The sequence below is a fragment of the Microcaecilia unicolor genome, chromosome 10 (genome assembly GCF_901765095.1).
Source record: "Microcaecilia unicolor chromosome 10, aMicUni1.1, whole genome shotgun sequence".
NCBI lineage: Eukaryota > Metazoa > Chordata > Amphibia > Gymnophiona > Siphonopidae > Microcaecilia > Microcaecilia unicolor.
The window spans coordinates 52976625-52999641 of record NC_044040.1 but is presented as its reverse complement, the minus strand read 5'-3'; the positions used below and the strand labels follow the sequence as shown (position 1 = coordinate 52999641).

Genomic DNA, 23017 nt, shown 5'->3' with positions numbered 1-23017 from the left:
ATACTAAACAAATCTATCAAAAATATCAGTTTAATTCTTTCATGTCATCATCTCAGTGGCATAGCCAAAGACAAATGTTTGGTTGGCCAACAATTAGTATGGGTGGGCACTAGGCACACTACCTCCTCTGCTCCCCATTTACTCTTCCCTCCCTCCCCCCCCCCCCAATTTTTTTTTAATTAAAATTGCCTTTGTTGGTGGAGATCCTCTGGCACCATCAGCTGAAGAAATCTGAATCACGACAGTCAGCAGCAGCACCATATTGAACCAATGATGCTGGCACTGTAAGCATGCGGGGAAACTGAACATGCTCTCAGTGCCAGTATTAATTGCTTGATCTGATGCTGCTAACTACCACAATTTGGCAGACTCCAGATAGCTCTAGGTTTTTTTCAGCTGATAGTGCTTAGGGATCCTCGTCAGTTATAGTACAAGATTAGTGCACCTGGCTGCTGGGTGGACCCAAGGCAAAACTGGATGGACACAAGCTCGCCTAGGTCCACCTGTAGCTATGCCTCTGATTTATCTATTAGTAAACAGGCCTAAATGTTTGCTGTGCCTTATGGCAAAAACTTGGTAGGAGGTCTTTTTTCTGCTTTGGGCTACTGTGGCATGGGGGCTCAAGGCAATTACCCTGGTTGCATCCATTAATGTCAGCCTAGTAAAACAAGGCTTTTCTACTTTACAATTCTATCGTAAAAGTAGATACTTTTTTTTTTTGCATCAAAGTAAAATCCTATTAGAAAATTGTTCCAGAAACAATAAGCAATTCTGATTGATGTTTATCTTTTAGTACTTACTTCTCTCTCAACTTTCTCAGTCTCAAGTTTATAAACTTGTTCTCTAAATTCATTGGAATTTGAGATTAACTCTTTGTTTCTCTCTTTGAACTCATAAATCTGTCTTTCAGAATCAGCTCGAAGCTTACTGTAGATGTCACTAAATCGATCCTGCACATCACTCACTGCTTTTTCTTTCATGAGGCCCTTGTTCTGTACATCTTCCAACTGTTGTCGAAGCAACATGTTTTCACTCTGAATCTGTGCAAGTCTTTCTTGAGTAGTTTCCTGTTTTACTGTGCATTTGATTTTTTGGCTTCTCTCAGTTTCTAATGTCTTCTCAAGTTCCTTAGTCCGTATTTGTGCCTGGTTTAGGTCCACTTGAGTAGTTTCCAAAGTTTGGGTTTTCTCTCGGACAGTAAGGGTAGTACAGTGGAGCTCATTCTCTAGACTGTTAGCCTTGGCTTCAGCTTTACTAAGCTGCTGAGACAAGTTGTTGATTGTCTCTTGGAGACTTGACAATTTATCATTCAACTTATCTTCACAATGAAGCCACTTATCCCGCTCCCTCTGTAAAGTATGCTCGGCATCACTTTTTGATGCTTGGCTACGCTCAAGTTCTTGAACAGCAGTGGACAAACGAGAACGGAAAGATTCTACTTCTGCCTCTAGTCTCTCTTTACTTTGTTTCTCATGCTCTACCTTAGAGCTCAACATTGATGTCTCTGTTTTTAGTGCATTGATTTGTCCATTATACTGCAAAATAGTTTGTGTCAAAGATTCTTCATTTAATTTTAGATTTTTTTTGACATCATCAATTTTTTCTTTCAAGATTTCCTTTTCCTCAGAATATTTACTTTCTTCTTCTTGGTTTCGAGCACGCACTTGCTTTAGCTCCAGCCTAAGTACAGTCATTTCCTCCTCCAATAAACGATTTTCACGTACCAGATCTTTTTCCCTCTCACTAACTTCAGACATCTGAATGACAAAATAAAAACAGAAAACAAACTTGCATCAAAAAAACATAATATGCTTAGGAAATCATCACTGAAGAAATCCAAATTATTTGTGTATTTTAACATCCTTCTCACGCAGTGAAGCAGACATACTAAAATGCAGAAAACACTCTGAACCAGTGGTTCCCAAACCTGGTCATGGATGCACCCCAGCCAGTCAGGTTTTTCAGAATATCCACAATGAATATTCATGAGATGGATTTGAATGCAGTGGAAGCAGTGCATGCAAATCTCTAGAAGTGAATGTTTGTAGCAATCTGATTTACTTTATTTAATTTGAATATGACAGTGTGGATATATGTACTGACAATTTTGTTCTGCAGGTATTATGACTACTTTAAAATGAAGATTAACTACAGAGGAAGGCAATTTTAGTTTTATACCATTTGGGAGACACCTGTGGTGATAAATTGCATGGATCTGCATGGGCGTTGAGTGACTGTATATCACCTTTTTAAGTTCAGCACAGACATAGATAAGTGGTCTTTCAAATTATTCATTTTTGTCAGTTTGGCAGAATTCTACTATTGGACTGAATAATGAACAGTTTTAAGGACTGAAAAATGAAGTTTTATCATAGCTTTTTTTTTTTTTTTACACTTTTGAATTTTTTCACTCTAAGTAGCTGGTATTGAGATTTGGGGTATTTAAAAACACTGTGAGAACAAATAATTGAGAGCTTTATAAAAGGTCGGGTCTTGTAAAGCGAAGATACTTACCTGTAGCAGGTATTCTCTGAGGACAGCAGGCTGATTGTTCTCACATGTGGGTAGACATCCGCGTCAGCCCTGGAATAGGCATTTTGGAAGCAAAATATAAAAAAAGTTTTGCCGGAGCCTTCTGGTGTGCTTGCAGCCCGCACCACACATGCGTAGACTGATTTCCTGCCCGTCACATGAGTGCGTTCCCTCAGTTAAATCAAAAAGCATAAAAAGAAGCAAATAACTCCAAAGGGGAGGTGGGTGGCTTTGTGAGAACAATCAGTCTGCTGTCCTCGGAGAATACCTGCTACAGGTAAGTATCTTCGCTTTCTCAGAGGAAAACAGGCTGCTTGTTCTCACATGTGGGGTATCCCTGGCAACCAGGCTCACTCAAAACAACGAACATTGGTCAATTGGGCCTCGCAACGGCGAGGACGTAACTTAGATTGACCTGAAACCATAACCAACTAACAGAGTGCAGCCTGGAACAGAACAAAAATGGCCCTAGGAGGGTGGAGTTGGATTCTAAACCCCGAACAGATTCTGCAGCACTGACTGCCCAAACCAACTGTCGTGTCGGGTATCCTGCTGAAGGCAGTAGTGAGATGTGAATGTGTGGACTGATGACCACGTTGCAGCCTTGCAAATCTCTTCAATGGAGGCCGACTTTAAGTGAGCCACTGACGCAGCCATGGCTCTAACATTATGAGCCATGACATGGCCCTCTAGAGTCAGCCCAGCTTGGGCATAAGTGAAGGAAATGCAATCTGCTAGCCAATTTGAGATTGTGCGTTTTCTGATGGAGACTCCCCTCCTGTTGGGATCGAAAGAAACAAACAACTGAGCTTCAATGAGTTTCAATTTTTGGACTGGGGTGAGATGGGGCTTGGGATAATTTATGACGAACCCCAGTAGCTCCAGCACCTGAAAAGTCATTCGCATGGACTCCAGAGCACCTTCCTTCGAGGTGGTCTTCACTAGCCAATTGTTGAGATAAGGAAACATATGCACTCCCAGTCTGCGTAGAGACGCTGCGACTACAACTAGGCATTTTGTAAACACTCTGGGCGCAGACTCCAGGCCAAAAGGCAGTACACAGTACTGAAAGTGCTGCGTTCCTAGCCGAAATCGAAGATACTTCCTATGAGCTGGAAGTATCGAGATGTGTGTGTAAGCATCCTTTAAGTCCAGAGAGCATAGCCAAACGTTTTCCTGAATCATGGGAAGAAGGGTGCCCAGGGAAACCATCCTGAACTTTTCTCGGATAAGAAATTTGTTCAGGGCCCTTAGGTCTAGCATGGGACGCATTCCCCCTGTTTTTTTTTGCACAAGGAAGTACCTGGAATAGAATCCCAGCCCCTCTTCCCCTGGTGGAATGGCTTCGACCACTTGGGTCTGTAGAATGGCGGAGAGTTCCTCTGCAAGTACCTGCTGTAGGACTGAGCTCCCGGTGGGCAATTTGGAGGCTTCGATTCCAGATTGAGGGTGTATCCTAACCGGACTATTTGAAGAACCCACCGGTCGGTTATAACAGGCCACCTTTGGTGAAAAAATATGAACCTCCCCCCAACCAGCAAGTCTTCCGGTACGGACACGTTTACTGAGGCTATGCTGAACTGGAGCCAGTCAAAAGCCCGTCCCTTGCTTTTGCTGGGGAGCTGCAGTGGCCTTAGGCACACGCTGTTGACGAGAACGAGCGTGCTGGGACTGAGCCTGGGCAGGCTGCCGAGAAGCAGGAGTGTACCTACGCCTAGCATAGGAATAGGGAGCACTCCTCTTCCCTCCAAAAACCCTCCTAGATGAGGAGGTAGTAGCAGAAGACGCCCGGTGGGAGAGAGAATCCATAGCATCATTGCGCTTCTTGAGCTGGTCAACTAGATCCACTACTTTCTCACCAAAAAGGTTATCCTCCCGGCAAGGAAAATCCGCCATCCCTGCTGGACCAAATGATCCAGGTCAGAGACACGCAGCCATGAGAGTCTGCACGTCACTATATACCTTGGGCAGCGATCCTGGATGCTACATCAAAAGTGTTGAACGTACCCCTGGCCAGGAATTTTCAACATGCCTTCTGCTGCCTGACCACCTGGTGAAAAGGCTCAGGCTGCTCCGGAGGGAGTGCATCAGCCAAGCTGGACAGTTGCCTCACCGAGTTCCGCAAATGGACACTCGTGAAGAGCTGGTATGTCTGGATCTTGGCAGCGAGCACAGCGGCCTGATACGTCTTCCTCCCAAAAGAGTCCAAGGTTCTAGATTCTCTGCCTGGGGGCAACAAGGCATAGTCCCTAATGCTCTTGGTCTTTTGAATTGTGAGGTAGCTGAGACCTCATCAATCCAGGTTCACCATGGATCCGATATTGGGATTCAGTTTTTTTCGGGATCACGAGATTAGACAGAGGGAACAACCAGTTTTGCATAAGGACTTCCTTCAGTACATTATGCAAAGGAGCCGTTGCAGCCTCTCTAGGCAGAGAAGGATAATCCAGGACCTCGAGCATCTCAGCCCTGGGCTCATCAACCTCCATAGGGAAGGGAATAGTCGCAGCCATTTCCCGGATAAAGGAGGTAAAGGATAGATTATCCGGTGGAGAAAGTCTCCTTTCTGGTGGAGGGGAAGATTCAGAGGGAATCCCATAGGACTCGCCAGAAGAAAAGTACCTAGGATCTTCCTCTTCCTCCCACAAACGCTCATCTTCAGTATCGGACAAGACATTTGTCACATTTGTGACTATGTCGATGCCTGGGCTCACATCGCCCCCCCGGTGGCTGCTATGGACTGATTTCCTTCTGTTCCAGAAGTCATTCTAGTCCAGTCCGGAGCTTCCAGGCTGCCGGACTTGCTTGAGTGGTTTGGAACTTAGCAGCACCCTTACCTGTGACTTCATCAGTGATTGCCTTTATTAGGCATCTGAAAGCCCTTCAGCTTTGCCTTTGCAAACACCTAGGTCCTGGTTAGTATTGGTGCAGTTTGCACTTCTGCGTTGTCTTGCTTTGCCTTGCTTTGTAGTTTATGCTCTGGTTGGTATTCCTTGATCGTTTGTCTACTGATTCATTTCTGGAATCCAGTTCTGTTGGTTCCCTTTCCTTCCTGTCTGAGAACCCTGAACCCTTGTGCAGTTAGCACTGCAGCCCTGCTTCTGTTTAGGTGCCTGTGGGCACTTCTGGATCCTGTCTGCTTTTGGCTCCCTTTCCCCTCCTGTCTGAGCACCCTGAACCCTTGTGCAGTTAACACTTCTGCCTTGCTTTTGTCTAGGTGCCTGTGGGCACTTCTGTGTCCTGGTTTCCTGTTCACCTTCGGCTTCTGCCCTACCCTGGTCAGTCGAGCTTGTCTGTAGTCCTTCACCCTGTTTAGTATCTGTACTTCCTCTATCTGTGGCTAGCTGTCTTCAGCTTCAGTTCCTCTCCTGCTTGTGTCCGCCCTGCTTGCTTTCAGTTTCCTTCCAGTCTGGTCTGTTTGGAAATCCTGAATTCTGATTCCTATCCTGAACCCTGTTTTGGCCTAGCTTGATTAGTGTCCCTTCTTGTGTGAGTTTCCTGGTGTTCCAGCCTGCCAGTTCCAGTACCTGTTTTCCTCCAAGCCCTGCCGGCTGCCTGCACCCAGGGGCTCAACCCCTGTGGAACGGCGGTCAAGTGTAGGTGAAGCCTGGTTCCAGTCCCGTGTGCTCCTGTCCAGTGTATTCCAGTCCAGTGCGTACCAGTCCGGTGTATTCCAGTCCAGGGTGTTCCAGTCCGTGTGTTCCGGCTTGCTTGTCTGTGTCTGCAGTTCTTGCCTTGCCGGTGTGCAAGCCCAGTGCTGGTTGGTGGGTTTTGCCTGCTGCTGCTGCTCCTCGTCAGCAGCCCAAGGGCTCACGATTTCTCCAGAGTCCATGCCTGCGTGCTCCGAACCTGACATCCCTCAGAGCAGTCCGAAACTGAGCCTGCCTCAACGCCGAGGAGCAACGTCCTCAATGGCGGTGCTAAGAAGTCGACGCCCGCTAGGACTGTGGTGAAGCTTCCTCCATTGGCGTTGAAGAGGAGTCGACCTGGGTGGCAGGCGGCACCGAGGTCATGGACCTCGCCACAGGTGAAGGGCCAGATGCCGCTGCAGCAGACGGTATGGAAGGTGCAAGCACCCCCGACACCAAAGTGCACTGGCGCAGCAATCCTTCCAGAAGCTCTGGAAGCAGGGCCCTGATGCGCTCATCGAGAGCCGCTGTCGGGAAAAGGCAGCGGGGTTGGAAAAGAACCGGTGGTAGAATCTGTCGAGGCTCGGGAGCAGGCACCGGGCTGCCAGAAGACCGATGCATCGGCACCTCCTGAATAGAGGGCATTACCTCCGCTCCCGACGCAGATGCTTCCCTTAATACTGATGTCGAAGGACCGGACCGAGCCCCAAAAAGCTTCTCTCGTTATGCTTCTCGAGACGCTTGGGTCCGTTTCTTCATATGAAGACACAGACTACAAGCGGCTGGGCTGTGGTCGAGCCCAAGGCACTGGATACACCAGGCGTGGGTATCGGTACCTGAGATGGTCCAGTTGGACCGAGTACAACATTGGAAGCCGCTAGGTATCTTTGATGACATGGAAGGAAAAACAGCTTTAGCGAAATCAAAAGACGTGATTTTGCCTGTTAACCGAAAAAAAGGGAACAAAAAAGAAAGGGGATAAGCCGGCCGCGTCGAAAAACAAAGGAAAATTAAAAAGAACAAATCTAAAAGACACTAAGGGAGCTTTTTTATTTTTAACTGAAAAATGTAAAAGAAAATAAACAAAATAATTAAGAAGACTCTTTTCCTGGGCCTGAGAGGAGGAGAGATCAAAACCTACCGCACCTCAATGTGGAAAAAAAGAAAACTAAGGGAACGCGCTCACGCAAAGGGCGGGAAATCAGTCCGCACATGCGCGGTGCGTGCTGCACGCGCGCCAGAAGGCTCTGGCAAAAAACTTTTTAAATATTTTGCTGGGCCGACGCGGATGTCGACCCACATGTGAGAACAAACAGCCTGCTTGTCCTTGGAGAATAGAGTGATATCCCATAAGAAACACAATGATGTCTACATACTTGAGATCTCTAAAGCTATCACATGTAAAAGTGTATTAAAAATTATTTAAAAATTAAATCTGAGAAGAATTTAAATGCTTGAATTCAACAGGAGTATATTTGTCATACTGAGTTGTTTCCTTTCTTTTTCTGGTTTTGTGTAACATTTATTATAGGGAACCTTTTTTTTTTTGCCCTTTTTAAAAAAATTTTATATAATACGGCTAGGCCAAAAATTTACCTCCCTCATTCTAACTATGGTGCTACTAGGTACCAAGTGTGCGCATAGCTCATAAAATGTTAGCACGCACATGCATCAGAGGCACCAATAATTGGCAATTACACATATAATTGATATGCGCTATTCTATAAACCACGTCAAAAAGTCACTTACATGCGAGGAAGTCATACATGTGGACGAAGCATGGACAGGTCATGAGTGTGTCACCAAATGGTGCATGCAATTTATAGTGACAACATTCAATCAGCTAAAAAGTTATTTTACAAGTGCAAAAAAAAAGGTTCTTCTACATGCACAATTAGACAAATTGCAGTGCATAAATATAAAAAAGAGATAACATACTGCAATACCTAAAAGACTGACAGGAAAATAATTGAATTTAGTTTGCCTCAAAAAACTATTTGCTTACATGTGCCACCTTTCATTTATCATACAACTTTCTATAAAGAATGCTTAATATATACTTGAATAGGAGACTGTCATAGAGCTGTGATCATATGAAAGGTACCTCTGAGCTCTTAGCTATTTTCTTAGTTTCTTCTATTTCTTTTTGCTTCCTCAGGTGGTTATTCAAAATTCCCTCTTGAACTCTGGCACTGCGCTCTTGGGAAAGCAACCGCTGTGCTTCATTTCGCTCCTCTTCAAGCTGACACAAAAAGACAGTTTAAAAATTAAGCAAAGACACCTTTCTCCTTTCAAAGGAAAAACAATAGTTTTCAATAGCAACTTGGAGATGTGGAGGGGCATTTTCAAAAGGATGTCTAAGTGCCTGAAAACCCATCCATCTCACAGCCATTTTGAACAAGAAAGACGTTGGGATTTCCTGTTTGAAAATATGTGAAAGACATCATTACGCTTGAGACGTCCATACTGAACAACCATTTTACAAACTGAGGGGTCCTTTTACAAAGGTGCACTAGGGTTTTCAGCATGTGCTAAATGTTAGAGATACCTTCACCTCAAACCCATATGATGCAAAAGCCCCCATGAAAAACGCCCAACACTAGGGTTCCGTCTATAGCAGCTCCCTCAGGGACTCATGTGGGTCTGCAAATTCAAATTCCACTCCCTTGTGCACCACTAGCGCATGGCCATTAAAGCAAATTAGCATGAAAGCCCCTTACTGCCACCCATTTTGTAGGCTGTAAGGGTTCATGCGCTAATCAGTAAGCATAGAACATGTCCACTCTCTGCCCCACACAAACTCACCTCAAAAAATTAAATGCTCTTTTTTTTTTTTTTTTTGAGTGCACATCCCAAAACTAGCATGGGACACCTCAGCACGCCCCAAGGTATGCCATTTTTTGCTGCAATAAGCACTGCTTTGTTAAAAGACCCCTAAATAAATAAAATAAAGAACATATTACAATAAATGTCTATCCATTTTCCAGCTTACATGGTTAGAAAGATGCAGGGTTCACCATGAAAATGAGTGAATCACAGCCAGAGCACCTGGTTTCCTGTGATTTGGATGCAGAATTTCTCTTCTGATAAAGAATCTGCCACTTCCTGCAGAACTGTAGAAAAATTCAACCCTGCTGCTATCACCTCCCACTTTTAGTTCATTAGACTATTTCCTCCCCACTCTCTTTGTTTCATTAATATTTTCTTCTCATCCTCCATCTTCTCCCTTCCTTGACACAGCAGACCAATTTTTATTTCTTTCAATATTGACTCCATTACTTCTTTCCTCATGTATTCTTCTGGGCTACTTTCCACTATCTCCCTCACCCACCTACTTTTTCTTCTCTCCTGAACAGGCTACCTCTACAATTCTTTCCCTTAACTTCTGCCCATAGTGTTGGCAGGTACCAACAGTAATTACTGATGTCATCATATAGGAAACTTAAGCTAGGAATCCTGTGGGAAGTAGATGCTCTAAATCAGTGTTTCCCAAGTTGGTCCTGGACTACCCCACCCTTGCCAGTCAAGTTTTCAGGATATCCATAATGAATACGCATGAGATTGATTTGCATACACTGCCTCCATTGTATGCAAATCTCTTTCATGCATATTCATTGTGGATATCTTGAAAACCTGACTGGAAGGGGAGTACTCCAGGAACAACTTGGGAAACACTGTTCTAGATTGTAGTGCATAGAGTCAGGAAGCAACGGGTGAAGTGGTGTAGTGTTGAAAGCAGCAGGGTGAGAAGGAACTGATGAGAGCAGTGCATCACACAGAGTCAAGGAGGAGTACAAAAGAGGGAGGGATGGTAATGCAATAGAGAGGAACAGGATTAAAGGGATGAGAGAAGCGAGGGGAGAAAGACTGGAAGAAAGAAGAGGATTAAAACAAGTAAGGGATGCTTAGGTGAGAAAGAAGCAAGGGTTTGAGCACTGGAGTTAGGGTGAAAGACTGCAAAAGCAGGGTCTGCTGAAAGGAAAATTTGCATCTCAGAGAATGAGGAACATGCTGCAGTGAGAACACAGTAGAGCAGGAAAAAGAAAATATGACCAAGAAGAAAATGAAAAGATTAAAAGAACTGGAAAAGGAAAAAATGGTTCAGTAAGCTGGAGAAATTCTCATTTTATTTGATAAGGAAAGTGGGACAACAGTTGCTGCATGAAGTGGATGATTTAGCTACTTCTCTTTATGCCAACTATTTAGCCATTTTAGTCTACTTAAGTGGGGCTTGGACTGGTTTAGCAGGACTCAAGGAAAGGAAATTAGCAGGTTAGAACAAATTTCACCTTCCTTATCATCATGCCAGACCACTCTAGGCAAGTGAGATGTACCAAAGATTTAAGGCCCCAGGTAAGAGGAAGAAAGGCACTCAAAAGAAAGGTGTTCAGCATCACCACTACATCCACACCATCTTCTAAAGGCAGAGAAATACTAGCAAGTCGCAGGGCTGTGCTACTGTTTATGTTATTGATAACCATAGGCGCCCGGTATAAAAGGCTTGGGGAGGCTAAGCCTCCCCAGCCGCAGCAGGATGGATCAGCTGTTTCTCATTCTCAGACGGTCTTTATCTTTTCCGTTCTCCGAGAGTAGACCATCCTGACTGACTCCAGTCCTCTCTCTTCTTTGCAGTGCTGCCGGCTCACCATCACCTGAGCGCCATGCCCATGCCCAGTTCCGCCAGCCCGGGGCTACTCAGTCTCTCACCGGTGCGCCGCGTCCCTCCTCCTCCTCTTTTTGCCTCCACACTGTCGATCTGTCTTAAACCGGCTTTGGGCTTCCCAACGTCACCGATCGTCATCATGATGTGCTTCTTCGCCTCAGGCTCAGCCAGTCAGCGTCAGCCTTCCTTACGAGAGCTCCCGTCCCATCATGATGCAACTTCCTGTTCCGCATAGGCGGGAATGCGCGGGAGGGGCCATCACTGAGTAGGGAAGGCTCAAGGCTGGTTAAGAGTGGCTGTCTGAGGTGTCTCACTTCCTTCCCAGACCCGGACCATAATAATTTGAGGAAATTGTGGCACGCAGCGCACGTTGGATTTCAGGAGAGGTAGGTGCTGACTCTGAAGGTTTTATGTCAAAATAAAAAAATATTTTGTTTCATGCAGATCTCTTTTGTTTAAACATAACTAAATGGACTATAAGCCCCTAATGCTTTTGGTTTTTCTATAATTTGTTTGTGATGACTTATACTGTGCCAAAATTGAAATGTGAAAACTCTTATCTCTATCTGGTCGTTAATAAAAGAAGCTCATTGTGAACACTATCCACCCTAAAAGGGTGTTTTGTGGCTCTACATGAGAATTGTGATATTATGATCCCTTGTTTCATATTGTTGACGGTCTGCATTTTCCGTATGGGTGGTATATTGGTGTATTAAGTCTGCCCAGTGTAATATTTACGGTACAGTACGATTCTGAGTGTATTTTTGCACAAAGTTGTGCACAGTGTTTTGCAGTTGAGCAATTGTGGTTAGTTTATGCTTTGAGCAACCACTTTATTCTTTGACATATGATACATACCTAATATCTAAATTTAATAAAAGGTATTAATTGTGACTATTTTATTTTTACTTATTTTTTTTTCTGTGTGTTGTCAGACAATTATGGATGTAAGCTCCGCCCCTTTAGCCTCCCCAAACAGTTGGGCCACCGACCGCCTATGTTGATAACATCATTGGAAGTGCAGCATTCTCTATGTCCATCACTGGGAGGAGACCGTAACCCACTCACCTCAACTGGTCTAGCAGAATGATAAGAAATTGATACTAGAGGGGCAATTCTAGAATAGTGAAAGAATGCACATACTCGCATAACTGCCAAATTAATACCTAAGTACTATTCTGTAAATATGAACTTGGAAAGGTAAAGGTAGTCAGTCCCCTGTACTTAAGTGTGAAGTCACAAATGACTTATGGGGTGCTGTCACTCATGTGTCTGTTTTTTGGCAGACTATTAGCAGGTTGGGTTGCCTGTCATCTTTACCAAACACCTCCCTCCCAACTAAGGCCGGGTACTCATTTACCAACCAAGTGAGTTAGCCAGAGGCCAGGTACCAGGCAGAAATCTCATACTAGCATGCGGATTCAAACTCAGAGGTCATAGGAATAGTAGGCAAACAGCCTACTGACTGCACCATGAGGCCAGGTGCACTTAACTTACATGGGTGTATTTGTAAGAGGGGCATACATATGAGAGTAGCAAGAGCTGACCTTTGTATGAGTATCTCTGTCAGTTAGGCGGTAACACTTACATCAGTTCTATGGCTGGCGTTAAGTGCTGGCGCCCAACTTTAAGCACATAAACGGATACACTATTGTATAAAGGAAGGTAGGAGCTTACATCCCTTTATACCAGTGGTTCACAACCAGTGTATCCCCAATAGGTGGGAATTGTGTCACAAAAAATTTGGTGTAGACAGCAAGCCTGTGTTTCCTTTACAACCATCAGTGTCTGCAAGCTGGGAAGACCAGAAATCTTGAGAGTGAGGTTCTTGAAATGCCCATAATTGGTCTCTATTTCTGCCAAGGTAAAATTATGTATAATCATACCTGATAATTTTCTTTCCATTAATCATAGCTGATCAATCCATAGACTGGTGGGTTGTGTCCATCTACCAGCAGGTGGAGATAGAGAGCAAACTTTTGCCTCCCTATATGTGGTCATGTGCTGCCGGAAACTCCTCAGTATGTCGATATCAAAGCTCCATCTGCAGGACTCAGCACTTAGAGAATTACACCCACAAAGGGACACTCTGCCCAGCTCACCACCGCCGAAACGGGGGAGGGGAATTAACCCAGCTCATCCCCACACAAGTGGGGGAGGGGAATTAACCCAGCTCATCCCAACACAAGTGGGGGAGGGGAATCCGTCCAGCTCATCCCCGTGGAGCGGGGGAGGGACACCACACCCGCCGATGCGGGGGGATCTGGCTTATCCTGCAACCGCAACCGCAGGAGGAGCTGACTGACCCTAGCACCGCCGAAGCGGGAGGGGTACAAAACTGCCCTACAACCGCACGAAGCGGGAGGGAGTGCCGGCAGAATTTATGTCTCAATCCAGCCCCGTGAAACGGAGGGGAGAGGAATGCAGCAGCTCACTGTAACACAAACTCGTCTCAACTCTTGAAGAATCCAAGTGAAAAAACTTGAACCCGAAGTCTTCCTGAAGTAACTGAAGACTAAACTTGAACCTGAAATGCAACCAGAATAGAAACCATACAGATATCTGGGCGGGGCTATGGATTGATCAGCTATGATTAATGGAAAGAAAATTATCAGGTATGATTATACATAATTTTACCTTCCATATCATCAAGCTGATCAATCCATAGACTGGTGGGATGTACCGAAGCAGTACTCACCCAGGGCGGGACATAGGAATCCCTGAACTCAACACTGAAGCTCCACACCGGGCCTCCGCCCGTGCCGCCACAGTCAAGCGGTAATGCTTGGAGAATGTATGGGCCGATGCCCAAGTTGCCGCCTTGCATATCTCTTCCAAGGAGACGGACCCGGCCTCTGCCATCGAGGCCGCCTGAGCTCTAGTGGAGTGAGCCTTCAGCTGGCTAGGCGGCACCTTCCCCGCGGCCACATAAGCCGCGGCAATGACTTCCTTGACCCATCTTGCCACTGGAGGCTTAGCAGCCTGCAGACCCTTACGAGGACCTGCCAACAGGACAAACAGATGATCCGATTTCCGGAAATCATTGGTCACTTCCAAGTATCTGATGATGACTCGTCTCACATCCAGATATTTAAGAGCAGAGTACTCCTCTGGGTAGTCCTCCCTACGAAAGGAAGGGAGACAGAGCTGCTGATTCACATGGAAGCGAGAAACAATCCTGGGCAGGAAGGAAGGCACTGTGCGAATAGTCACTCCTGCCTCAGTGAACTGCAGAAAAGACTCTCGACATGAGAGTGCCTGGAGCTCGGAAACTCTTCTGGCTGAAGTGATAGCCACCAAAAAGACTGCTTTCAACGTCAGGTCTTTCAGAGATGCCCTCAACAAGGGTTCAAAAGGCGGCTTCTGTAATGCTCTGAGCACCAGGTTAAAATTCCATGCAGGCACCATTGAGTGCAGAGGAGGGCGCAGGTGCTTAACTCCCTTGAGAAAACGCACCACATCTGGCTACGAAGCCAGGGAAGCACCCTTCAGGCGGCCCCTGAAGCAAGCCAGGGCCGCTACCTGGACTTAAAGGGAACTGAGCGACAGGCCTTTCTCCAGACCTTCTTGCAGGAATGCCAACACTGAAGAAATTGGAGCAGTGAATGAAGAAAATGAGCCTGCTTCGCCACGCTGCAAAGGTACGCCAAACCCTGGCGTAAGCAGTAAAAGTAGAGCGCTTTCTCGCTCTCAGCATAGTGGCGATGACCTTGTCTGAGAAGTCCTTCTTCCTCAGACGCTGCCGCTCAATAGCCAGGCCGTAAGCCCAAAGGGGGAGGGATCCTCCATCACCACGGGACCCTGATGTAACAGACCCTGCTCCACTGGCAGCCCCACCAGGATTATCCGGCCCGGATGCTTTGCCAATCGGTCTAGCACCCTGCCCAACATGGGCCAGGGCGGGAACACATAGAGAAGCTCTTGTGTTGGCCACTGTTAGAGGAGAGCATCTACTCCCAGAGATCGAGGGTCCCGTCCTCTGCTGAAAAAGCGCGGCACTTGGCAACTGGCCGATGACGCCAATAGATCTAGGCTCGGCTGGCCCCAGCGCTTCGTGATATCCAAGAACGCCTGAACCGATAACTGCCACTCTCCGGGATCCAAGGTATGGCGACTGAGAAGTCCGCCTTGACATTCATGACTCCGGCAATGTGGGCTGCTGACAGCTGCTCCAGGCTCGCTACCGCCCACTGGCATAGATTCATGGCTGCCTTGGCTAGAGGGGCGCTCTTGGTACCTCCCTGGCGGTTGACATAGACCACAGCCGTGGCATTGTCCAACAGGGCCCATACTGGCTTCAACGCCAGTACCGGGATGAACTCCAAAAACGCCAACCGAATGGCTCTGAGTTCCAGGAGGTTGATAGACCACTTTGCCTCTGCAGGAGACCAGAGCCCCTGCGCTGTCCTTCCCAAGAAGTGGGCTCCCCAGCCCGACAAAGAGGCGTCCGTCGTGACGACAATCCACTCCGGGATCACCAGAGGCATTCCTGCAGACAACTTGTCTGTCTGCGTCCACCAGCTCAGCGCCTTGCGCACTGCTGGGTCCAAGGGAAGGCGCACAGCATAATCCTCCGACATCGGAGTCCAGCGCAGCAGCAGAGACTGTCGAAGTGGTCTCATATGAGCCCTGGCCCAGGGCACTACATCCATCGTGGCCGACATAGAGCCCAACAGCTGCACATAGTCCCAAGTCCGAATAGGAGAGGCTACTAGGAACTAGTCCACCTGAGCCTGAAGCTTGACAATCCAATTGTCTGGCAGGAACACTCTGCCCACTTGGGTGTCGAATCGAACTCCCAGTTGCTCCAGGGACTGAGTCGGGCGCAGCTGGCTTTTCTCCCAGTTGATGATCCACCTCAGGGAGCTCGAAAGAGCAACCACCCGGTTCACAGCTTTGCCGCACTCTGCATAAGAGGGGCTTGGATCAACCAGTCGTCCAGATAAGAATGGACTTGAACTCCTTCCTTCCACAGGAAGGCTGCGATGACCACCATTACTTTGGAGAAGGTCCGCGGAGCAGTAGCCAACCCGAACGGGAGGGCTCTGAACTGGAAGTGTCGGCCAGTACTGCAAAACGCAAAAAGCGTTGATGAGGAGGCCAGATGGGAATATGCAAGTACGCGTCCTTGAAGTCCAAGGATGCCAGGAACTCTCCTGCCTTCACTGCCGCTATAACAGAGCGGAGGGTCTCCATGCGAAAGTGCCGAACTTTCAATGCCCAATGGACCCCTTGAGGTCGAGGATAGGCCGTACAGAACCTCCTTTCTTTGGAATCACAAAGAAAAAGGAGTAACGTCCCTTGCCAGGCTGATTCTCTGGCACCGGAACGACCGCCCCCAGGCGGAACAGATTGTCCAAGGTCTGCTGCACTGCCACAGCTTTGACCGGAGACATGCAGGGAGAGAGTACAAACCCGTCTTTTAAGGGTCGGCAGAACTCTAGCTTGTAGCCGTCTCTGATGACTTCCAGTACTCAAGCGTCTGAAGTTATTGTGGTCCACTCGCCCATAAACGAGGACAGCCGTCCTCCAATCTGCACTGAGGCGTGGACCAAGGCCCCGTCATTGGGTACGAGACCCTGGGGGAGGACCGGAGGGAGCACCTCCGGGACGGCGGTCTCTGCGAAAGGAATGCTGCTTGGGGGAGAAGTTCCTCTTGAAGGAAGAGAGGGCAGAGGAGCCCGACCTGCCCAGGCGGTACCGACGGGCTTCCTGAGCCCGTCCTCTGGAGGTACCAGGGCGAGTACTAGCCCGAGCCCTGACCTCTGGTAACTTCTTGCCCTTAGACGTGCCGAGATCGGTCACGATTTTGTCCAGCTCGACCCCAAAGAGCAGCTTGCCTTTAAAAGGCAATCTAGCCAGGCGGGATTTAGAGGCATGGTCAGCAGACCAATGTTTCAGCCAAAGCCACCGCCGCGCAGAGATTGTCTGAGCCATGCCTTTAGCTGAGGCTCTCAAGACATCATACAGCAAGTCTGCCAAATAGGCTAAGCCCGATTCCAGGGCCGGCCAAACAGCCCTCAAGGAATGATCCGAGGGGGAAGCCCGCTGCACCATAGTCAGGCACGCCCTGGCCACATAGGAGCCGCAAACTGAGGCCTGCAAACTTAAAGCAGCCGCCTCAAAGGACGACCTTAAGGCCGCCTCCAATCCTCTGTCTTGGGCGTCCTTTAGGGCCGTGCCACCTTCCACTGGTAACGCCGTTTTCTTAGTCACCGCAGTGATTAAAGAATCCACGGTAGGCCACAGAAAGGCCTCACGTTCACCTTCAGGCAAAGGATAGCGGCGGGACATAGCCCTAGCCACTTTAAGGCTCGCTTCCGGGACATCCCATTGAGCCGAAATTAAGGAGTGCATGGCATCATGCATGTGGAAGGTTCTAGGCGGGCGCTTCGTCCCCAGCATAATGGCAGAGCCAACAGGGGCTGAGGGAGAGACGTCCTCCGGAGAGGAAATCTTCAAAATGCCCATGGCCTGCACTAACAGGTTGGGCAAATCCTCTGAGCTAAAGAGCCGCTGCAGAGGGGTCATCCGCTCCATCCGAGCGGGGATCCGTCTCCTCCAAGGAATCCGCAAAGGACCGTTGGGAGACCTCAGACACGCTGCCCTCATCTACATCGGAGGAGACAAAGTCCTCCAAGGCCTGGGAATCAACCCGAGGGCGTTTACCTCTGGGAACCTCAACCTCTTTACCAGACGAGGGAGCAGGGGCAGCGTTTTGCATGAGGAAAGCCAGATGCAGCAGCAAAACAAACTCGGGGGAGAAACCCCCCAGACTGTGCACTTCCGCAGCCTGGGCAACAGCCCTAGACGCACCCTCAACCGGCGCTCGCAAGAGCGGGGGAGAGACATGCTGCGCATCCAAAATGGCGTCCGGCGCGACACTCCGCGAAGGAGCCGCGCGGGAAGAACGGCGCTTAACTTTAGCCGCTTTGTGCCGTCGCCCAAATTAAGGGCGTTCATGGCATTAATGTCTCCAACCTCAAGGGCGGCCCACGAAGAAGCCGTCCGAGCCGCGTGGCCGGCCAAGATGGCGGAGGCGAGGAGCGGGGGATGGGCGTTTATGGCGGGAAAAACCGCCACGCCGGAGGAAGGACCGGGACATTCATCGGTCACGAAACTGTCACCCAACAAGGGCGAATCAGGCTGTAAGACCCCCGCATCCCCTCTAGAAGCGCTCAAGCGATCCGGGGAGCGACCCTTTGCGCCCTCGCCCTCCGACGCCATATGCCACGAGGAGAAGAATCGGGGAACCCCCTGCCCGCTATAAAAAATTACCTGCTGTCCGCTCCGAGCTGTAACGAACTGGTGTCCCAGTGAGTAGCTGCAATGAACGTTTAAATAAACGTCGAAATAAACGCCTTTAAGGACGTTTAAAATTTTTTTTTTTTTTTAAACGGAGCCAGCGGGAGGGGGGAGAAAAGGAGGGACCTGGTACCACCAGGTTTGCACTTGCTCAAAAGAGCCCTCAACCCCAGGCACTCAACAAAACCTAAAAATTAGGCTTGGAGGCCTAGCCAGAGCTGCTGCTGTGTGTGACCACCACCTGCTGAGATAGAGAACATACTGGGGAGTTTCCGGCAGCACATGACCACATATAGGGAGGCAAAAGTTTGCTCTCTATCTCCACCTGCTGGTAGATGGACACAACCCACCAGTCTATGGATTGATCAGCTTGATGATATGGAATAATAATTTCTGCCACCAGCCCCCCAACTGAAAATGTTGCAGGTCTGCTGTCCACAGGTTCTGTTTGCTATATAGTTTCCGAGTAGCATATTTACAGGCTTTTGTGTTGCCCCACAGTATCTGGCAGTGGAGAGATTTTGTGCTGCTGTTACTAAGATGACACCAGAATTTGAATATATATTTGTTTTGTTGTTTAACAACTATAAATTGTTACCTTTTGTGTCTAGTATTCATTTCCATATTACATACTGTAATTACTCAATCAACATGGAAGACAATATTTCTTATACTGATAACCTTGGCATTCAGGGTCAGTGAGATACAGATTTTAGTGTATTATCATTCTTACATTGAGATATACAAAAAAACAAATAGTGATACAAACACATCTGAAGTTCCTCCCAAAGGTAGTTTCAAATGTTTATATTAACCAACTAATAAATTTACCAATCTTCTATCCTTCACCTCATACTTTAGACTGTAATAGTGCTATCATAATACATTTACAAAGAACAGTGAAGGAAAATAATTCATTGCAATTCTTCTTGGTGTTTGACCAGTAAAGAAGAGAACTCAATCTTGGATTGTAAACTGTCACTTCTTTTTGCTATCAGCAGAAAAATGCCAGCCCCTCTGCAACTGTGAGGGATATGGCGACAACAGCAGCACAACTGCACTTCACCTCCATGGAGGACATTTGCAAAGCAGCAACCTGGTCATCAGCATATACATTCACAAAGCACTGCTGCTTACATCAGAGTGCTAAAGCGGACAGTGCTTTTGGACTGGCAATACACAACAGTGTGTGTGTCTTATTCTTCAACCTACCTCCTCTGTGCAGTATAAAACAACTTGTGAGCACTAGATGGATCTGTTAAGATTAATGCAAACCACAGCTTGGGAGACTTTGCTTCAGGGGCGTAGCCAGATGACCAATTTTGGGTGGGCCTGAGCCCAAGGTGGGCGGGCATGGAATTCAGCCCCCATCCAGCCCTCCCTGCCCACAAACCTCAAATACTTGAACTGGTGGGGATTCCCAAACCCTGCCAGCTGAAGATTTCCTCTTCCTCCTCGAGCAGCCAGCATTCGTCTCAAACTGATGCTGCTGCCGGCAGGCCATGCATGCTCAGTGCTTTTGCATGTGTGAAAACTGAGCATGTGCAGAAGGGCTGGTCTCAGCATCAGCTCAAGAAAAGAGCTGCTAGCTGACATTTGAAAGAGCACTGGATGCCTAAGGAAAGAAAATCTTCAGCTGGCAAGGCTTGGAGATCCCCACCAGCCATAGCAGGAGTGTCACAATTTTGGATGGGCCTGAGTCCAAAGTGGGTGGGCCCTGGCCCACCTGTGGCTACGCCACTGCTCTGCTTGTGTGCATGCAGAGATCCTGCTTGTCCATGGAGAAAACATAGTTACAAACGTATAACAGGTGTCTCCATGGACAGCAGGATTCTATAGCCACTAATTCAATGAAGATACATACCTGTAGTAGGTATTCTCCGAGGACAGGAGGCTGAATAGTATCATGTAGGGGTCGTCGTCCACGACGGCCCAGGAGACCGGAAGAAACTTCAAAAGCAAAGGAATCTTCTGGAATGTTCCGTCATGCGGGCCGACTCACTGCGCATGCGTGAACGTCTTCCTGCCCGCGACACAAACATGCACTACTCAGTTTAATAAAAACCAAAATATATAACTGGAACAACTCCAATGGGGAGGAGGGAGGTTGTGTGAGAATATTCAGCCTGCTGTCCCTGGAGAATACCTACTACAGGTATGTATCTTCATTTTCTCCGAGGACAAGCAGGCTCAATATTCTCACTGATGGGGTATCCCTAGCCCCCAGGCTCACTCAAAACAATGAACATTGGTCAATTGGGCCTCGCAACAGCGAGGACATAACAGAGACTGACCTGAAAAGAAACATAACTAAGTGAGAGTGCAGCCTGGAACAGAACAAAAATGGCCCTAGGAGGGTGGAGTTGGATTCTAAACCCCGAACAGATTCTGCAGCACCGACTGACCAAACCGACTGTTGCGTCGGGTATCCTGCTGAAGACAGTAGTGAGATGTGAATGTGTGGACTGATGACCATGTTGCAGCCTTGCAAATCTCTTCAATGGAGGCTGACTTTAAGTGAGCCACTGACGCAGCCATGGCTCTAACATTATGAGCCATGACATGGCCCTCTAGAGTCAGCCCAGCTTGGGCATAAGTGAAGGAAATGCAATCTGCTAGCCAATTGGAGATTGTGCGGTTTCCGATGGCAACTCCCATCCTGTTGGGATCAAAAGAAACAAACAGCTGGGCGGACTGTCGATAGGGCTTTGTCCGCTCCACGTAAAAGGCCAATGCTTTCTTACTGTCCAAGGTGTGCAACTTGTGTTCAACACGGCGGGTATGAGGACGGGGAAAGAATGTTGGCAACACAATTGACTGGTTCAGATGGAACTCAGACACCACCTTCGGCAAGAACTTAGGGTGAGTGTGGAGGACTACTCTATTATGATGAAATTTAATATAAGGTGCATGTACTACCAGGGCTTGGAGCTCACTGACTCTACGAGCTGAAGTAACAGCCACCAAGAAAATGACCTTCCAGGTCAAATACTTCAGATGGCAGGAATTCAGTGGCTCAAAAGGAGCTTTCATCAGCTGGTTGAGAACGACGTTGAGATCCCATGACACTGGTGGAGGTCTGACTGGGGACTCTGACAAAAGCAAACCTCTTATGAAACGAACAACTAAAGGCTGTCCAGAGATAGGCTGACCTTCTACACGTTGATGGTAAGCACTGATTGTACTAAGGTGAACCCTTACGGAATTGGTCTTGAGACCAGACTCTGATAGGTGTAGAAGTTATTCAGTCAGGGTCCGTGTAGGACAAGAAAAGGGATCTAGGGCTCTGCTGTCACACCAGACGGCAAACCTCCTCCATTTGAAAGAATAACATTTTTTTGTGGAATCTTTCCTGGAAGCAAACAAGACTCGGGAGACACCCTCCGATAGACCTAAAGAGGCAACCTCTAAGCTCTCAACATCCAGGCCGTGAGAGCCAGAGACTGGAGGTTGGGTTGCAGACGTGACCCCTCGTTCTGAGGGTCGGACAACACTCCAATCTCCACGGTTCTTCGGAGGATAACTCCAGAAGAAGAGGGAACCAGATATGACGGGTCAAAAAGTTGCAATCAGAATCATGGTTCCACGGTCTTGCTTGAGTTTCAACAAAGTCTTCCCCACTAGAGGAATGGGAGGATAAGCATACAGAAGGCCTATCCCCCAATGAAGGAGAAAAGCATCTGATGACTAAAGGTTGTCCAGAAATAGGCTTACCCTCTAGAAGGCAATGATAAGCACTAATTGCACTAAGGTGAACCTTTAGGAAATTGGTCTTGAGACCAGATGCCGACAAGTGTAGAAGGTATTCAAGCAGGGTCTGTGTAAGACAAAAAAGAGGATCTAGGGCCTTGCTGACACACCAGAAGGCAAACCTCCTCCATTTGAAAGAGTAACACCTCTTCGTGGAATCTTTCCTGGAAGCAAGCAAAACTCAGGAGAACCCCTCTAAAAGACCCAAGGAGGCGAATTCTAAGCTCTCAACATCCAGGCCATGAAAGCCAGAGACTAGGTGATGAGGGTTGGAAAACACTCCAATCTCCACGGTTCCTCAGAGGACAACTCCAGAAGAAGAGGGAACCAAATCTGACGTGGCCAGAAGGGAGCAATCAGAATCATGGTTCCACAGTCTTGCTTGAGTTTCAGCAACGTCTTCCCTACTAGAGGTATGGGAGGATACGCATACAGAAGGCCTGTCCCTCAATGAAGGAGAAAAGCATCTGATGCTAGTCTGTCGTGGGCCTGAAGTTTGGAACAGAACTGAGGGATCTTGTGAATGATCTGAGTGGCAAAAAGATCCACCGAGGGGGTGCCCCGCACTCGGAAGATCTTGTGGAAAACGCCCATATTTAGCGACCACTCGTGAGGTTGCATGATCCTGCTCAACCTGTTGGCCAGACTGTTTTTGACGCCTGCCAGATATGTGGCTTGGAGAAGCATGCCGTGATGGTGCGCCCAAAGCCACATCTTGACGGCTTCCTGACACAGAGGGCAAGATCCAGTGCCCCCCTGCGTGTTGGTGTAATACATCGCAACCTAGTTGTCTGTCTGAATTGAAATGATTTAATTGGACAGCCGATCTCTGAAAGCCTTGAGAGCATTCCAGATCGCTCGTAATTCCAGGAGGTTGATCAGACGACCCTTTTCCTGAAAGGACCAAGCTCCTTGAGTGTGAAGTCCATCTACATGAGCTCCCCACCCTAGGAGGAATGCATCCGTCGTCAGTACTTTCTGCGGCTGAGGAATTTGGAATGGACGTTCCAAGGTCAGATTGGATCGAATGGTCCACCACTGAAGGGAACTGCAAAATGCTGTGGAGAGATGGATTACATCCTCTAGACACCCTGTGGGGCCTGGCACCACTGAGAAGCTAGGGTCCATTGAGTTGAAC

At 47.8% G+C, this 23017-nt stretch overlaps 1 protein-coding gene across 1 annotated transcript in view; it reads right to left on the bottom strand.

Annotated features, from left to right (window-relative positions):
• ANKRD26 (ankyrin repeat domain 26) overlaps positions 1-23017 on the bottom strand; it is a 315986-nt gene that overhangs the window by 66821 nt on the left and 226148 nt on the right. The window contains exons 26-27 of the mRNA XM_030216173.1: positions 8266-8403; positions 801-1757 (exon numbers count right to left, since the gene is read on the bottom strand). Coding sequence (XP_030072033.1) covers positions 801-1757; positions 8266-8403 — 1095 coding nt within the window. The remainder of the gene's footprint in view (positions 1-800; positions 1758-8265; positions 8404-23017) is intronic.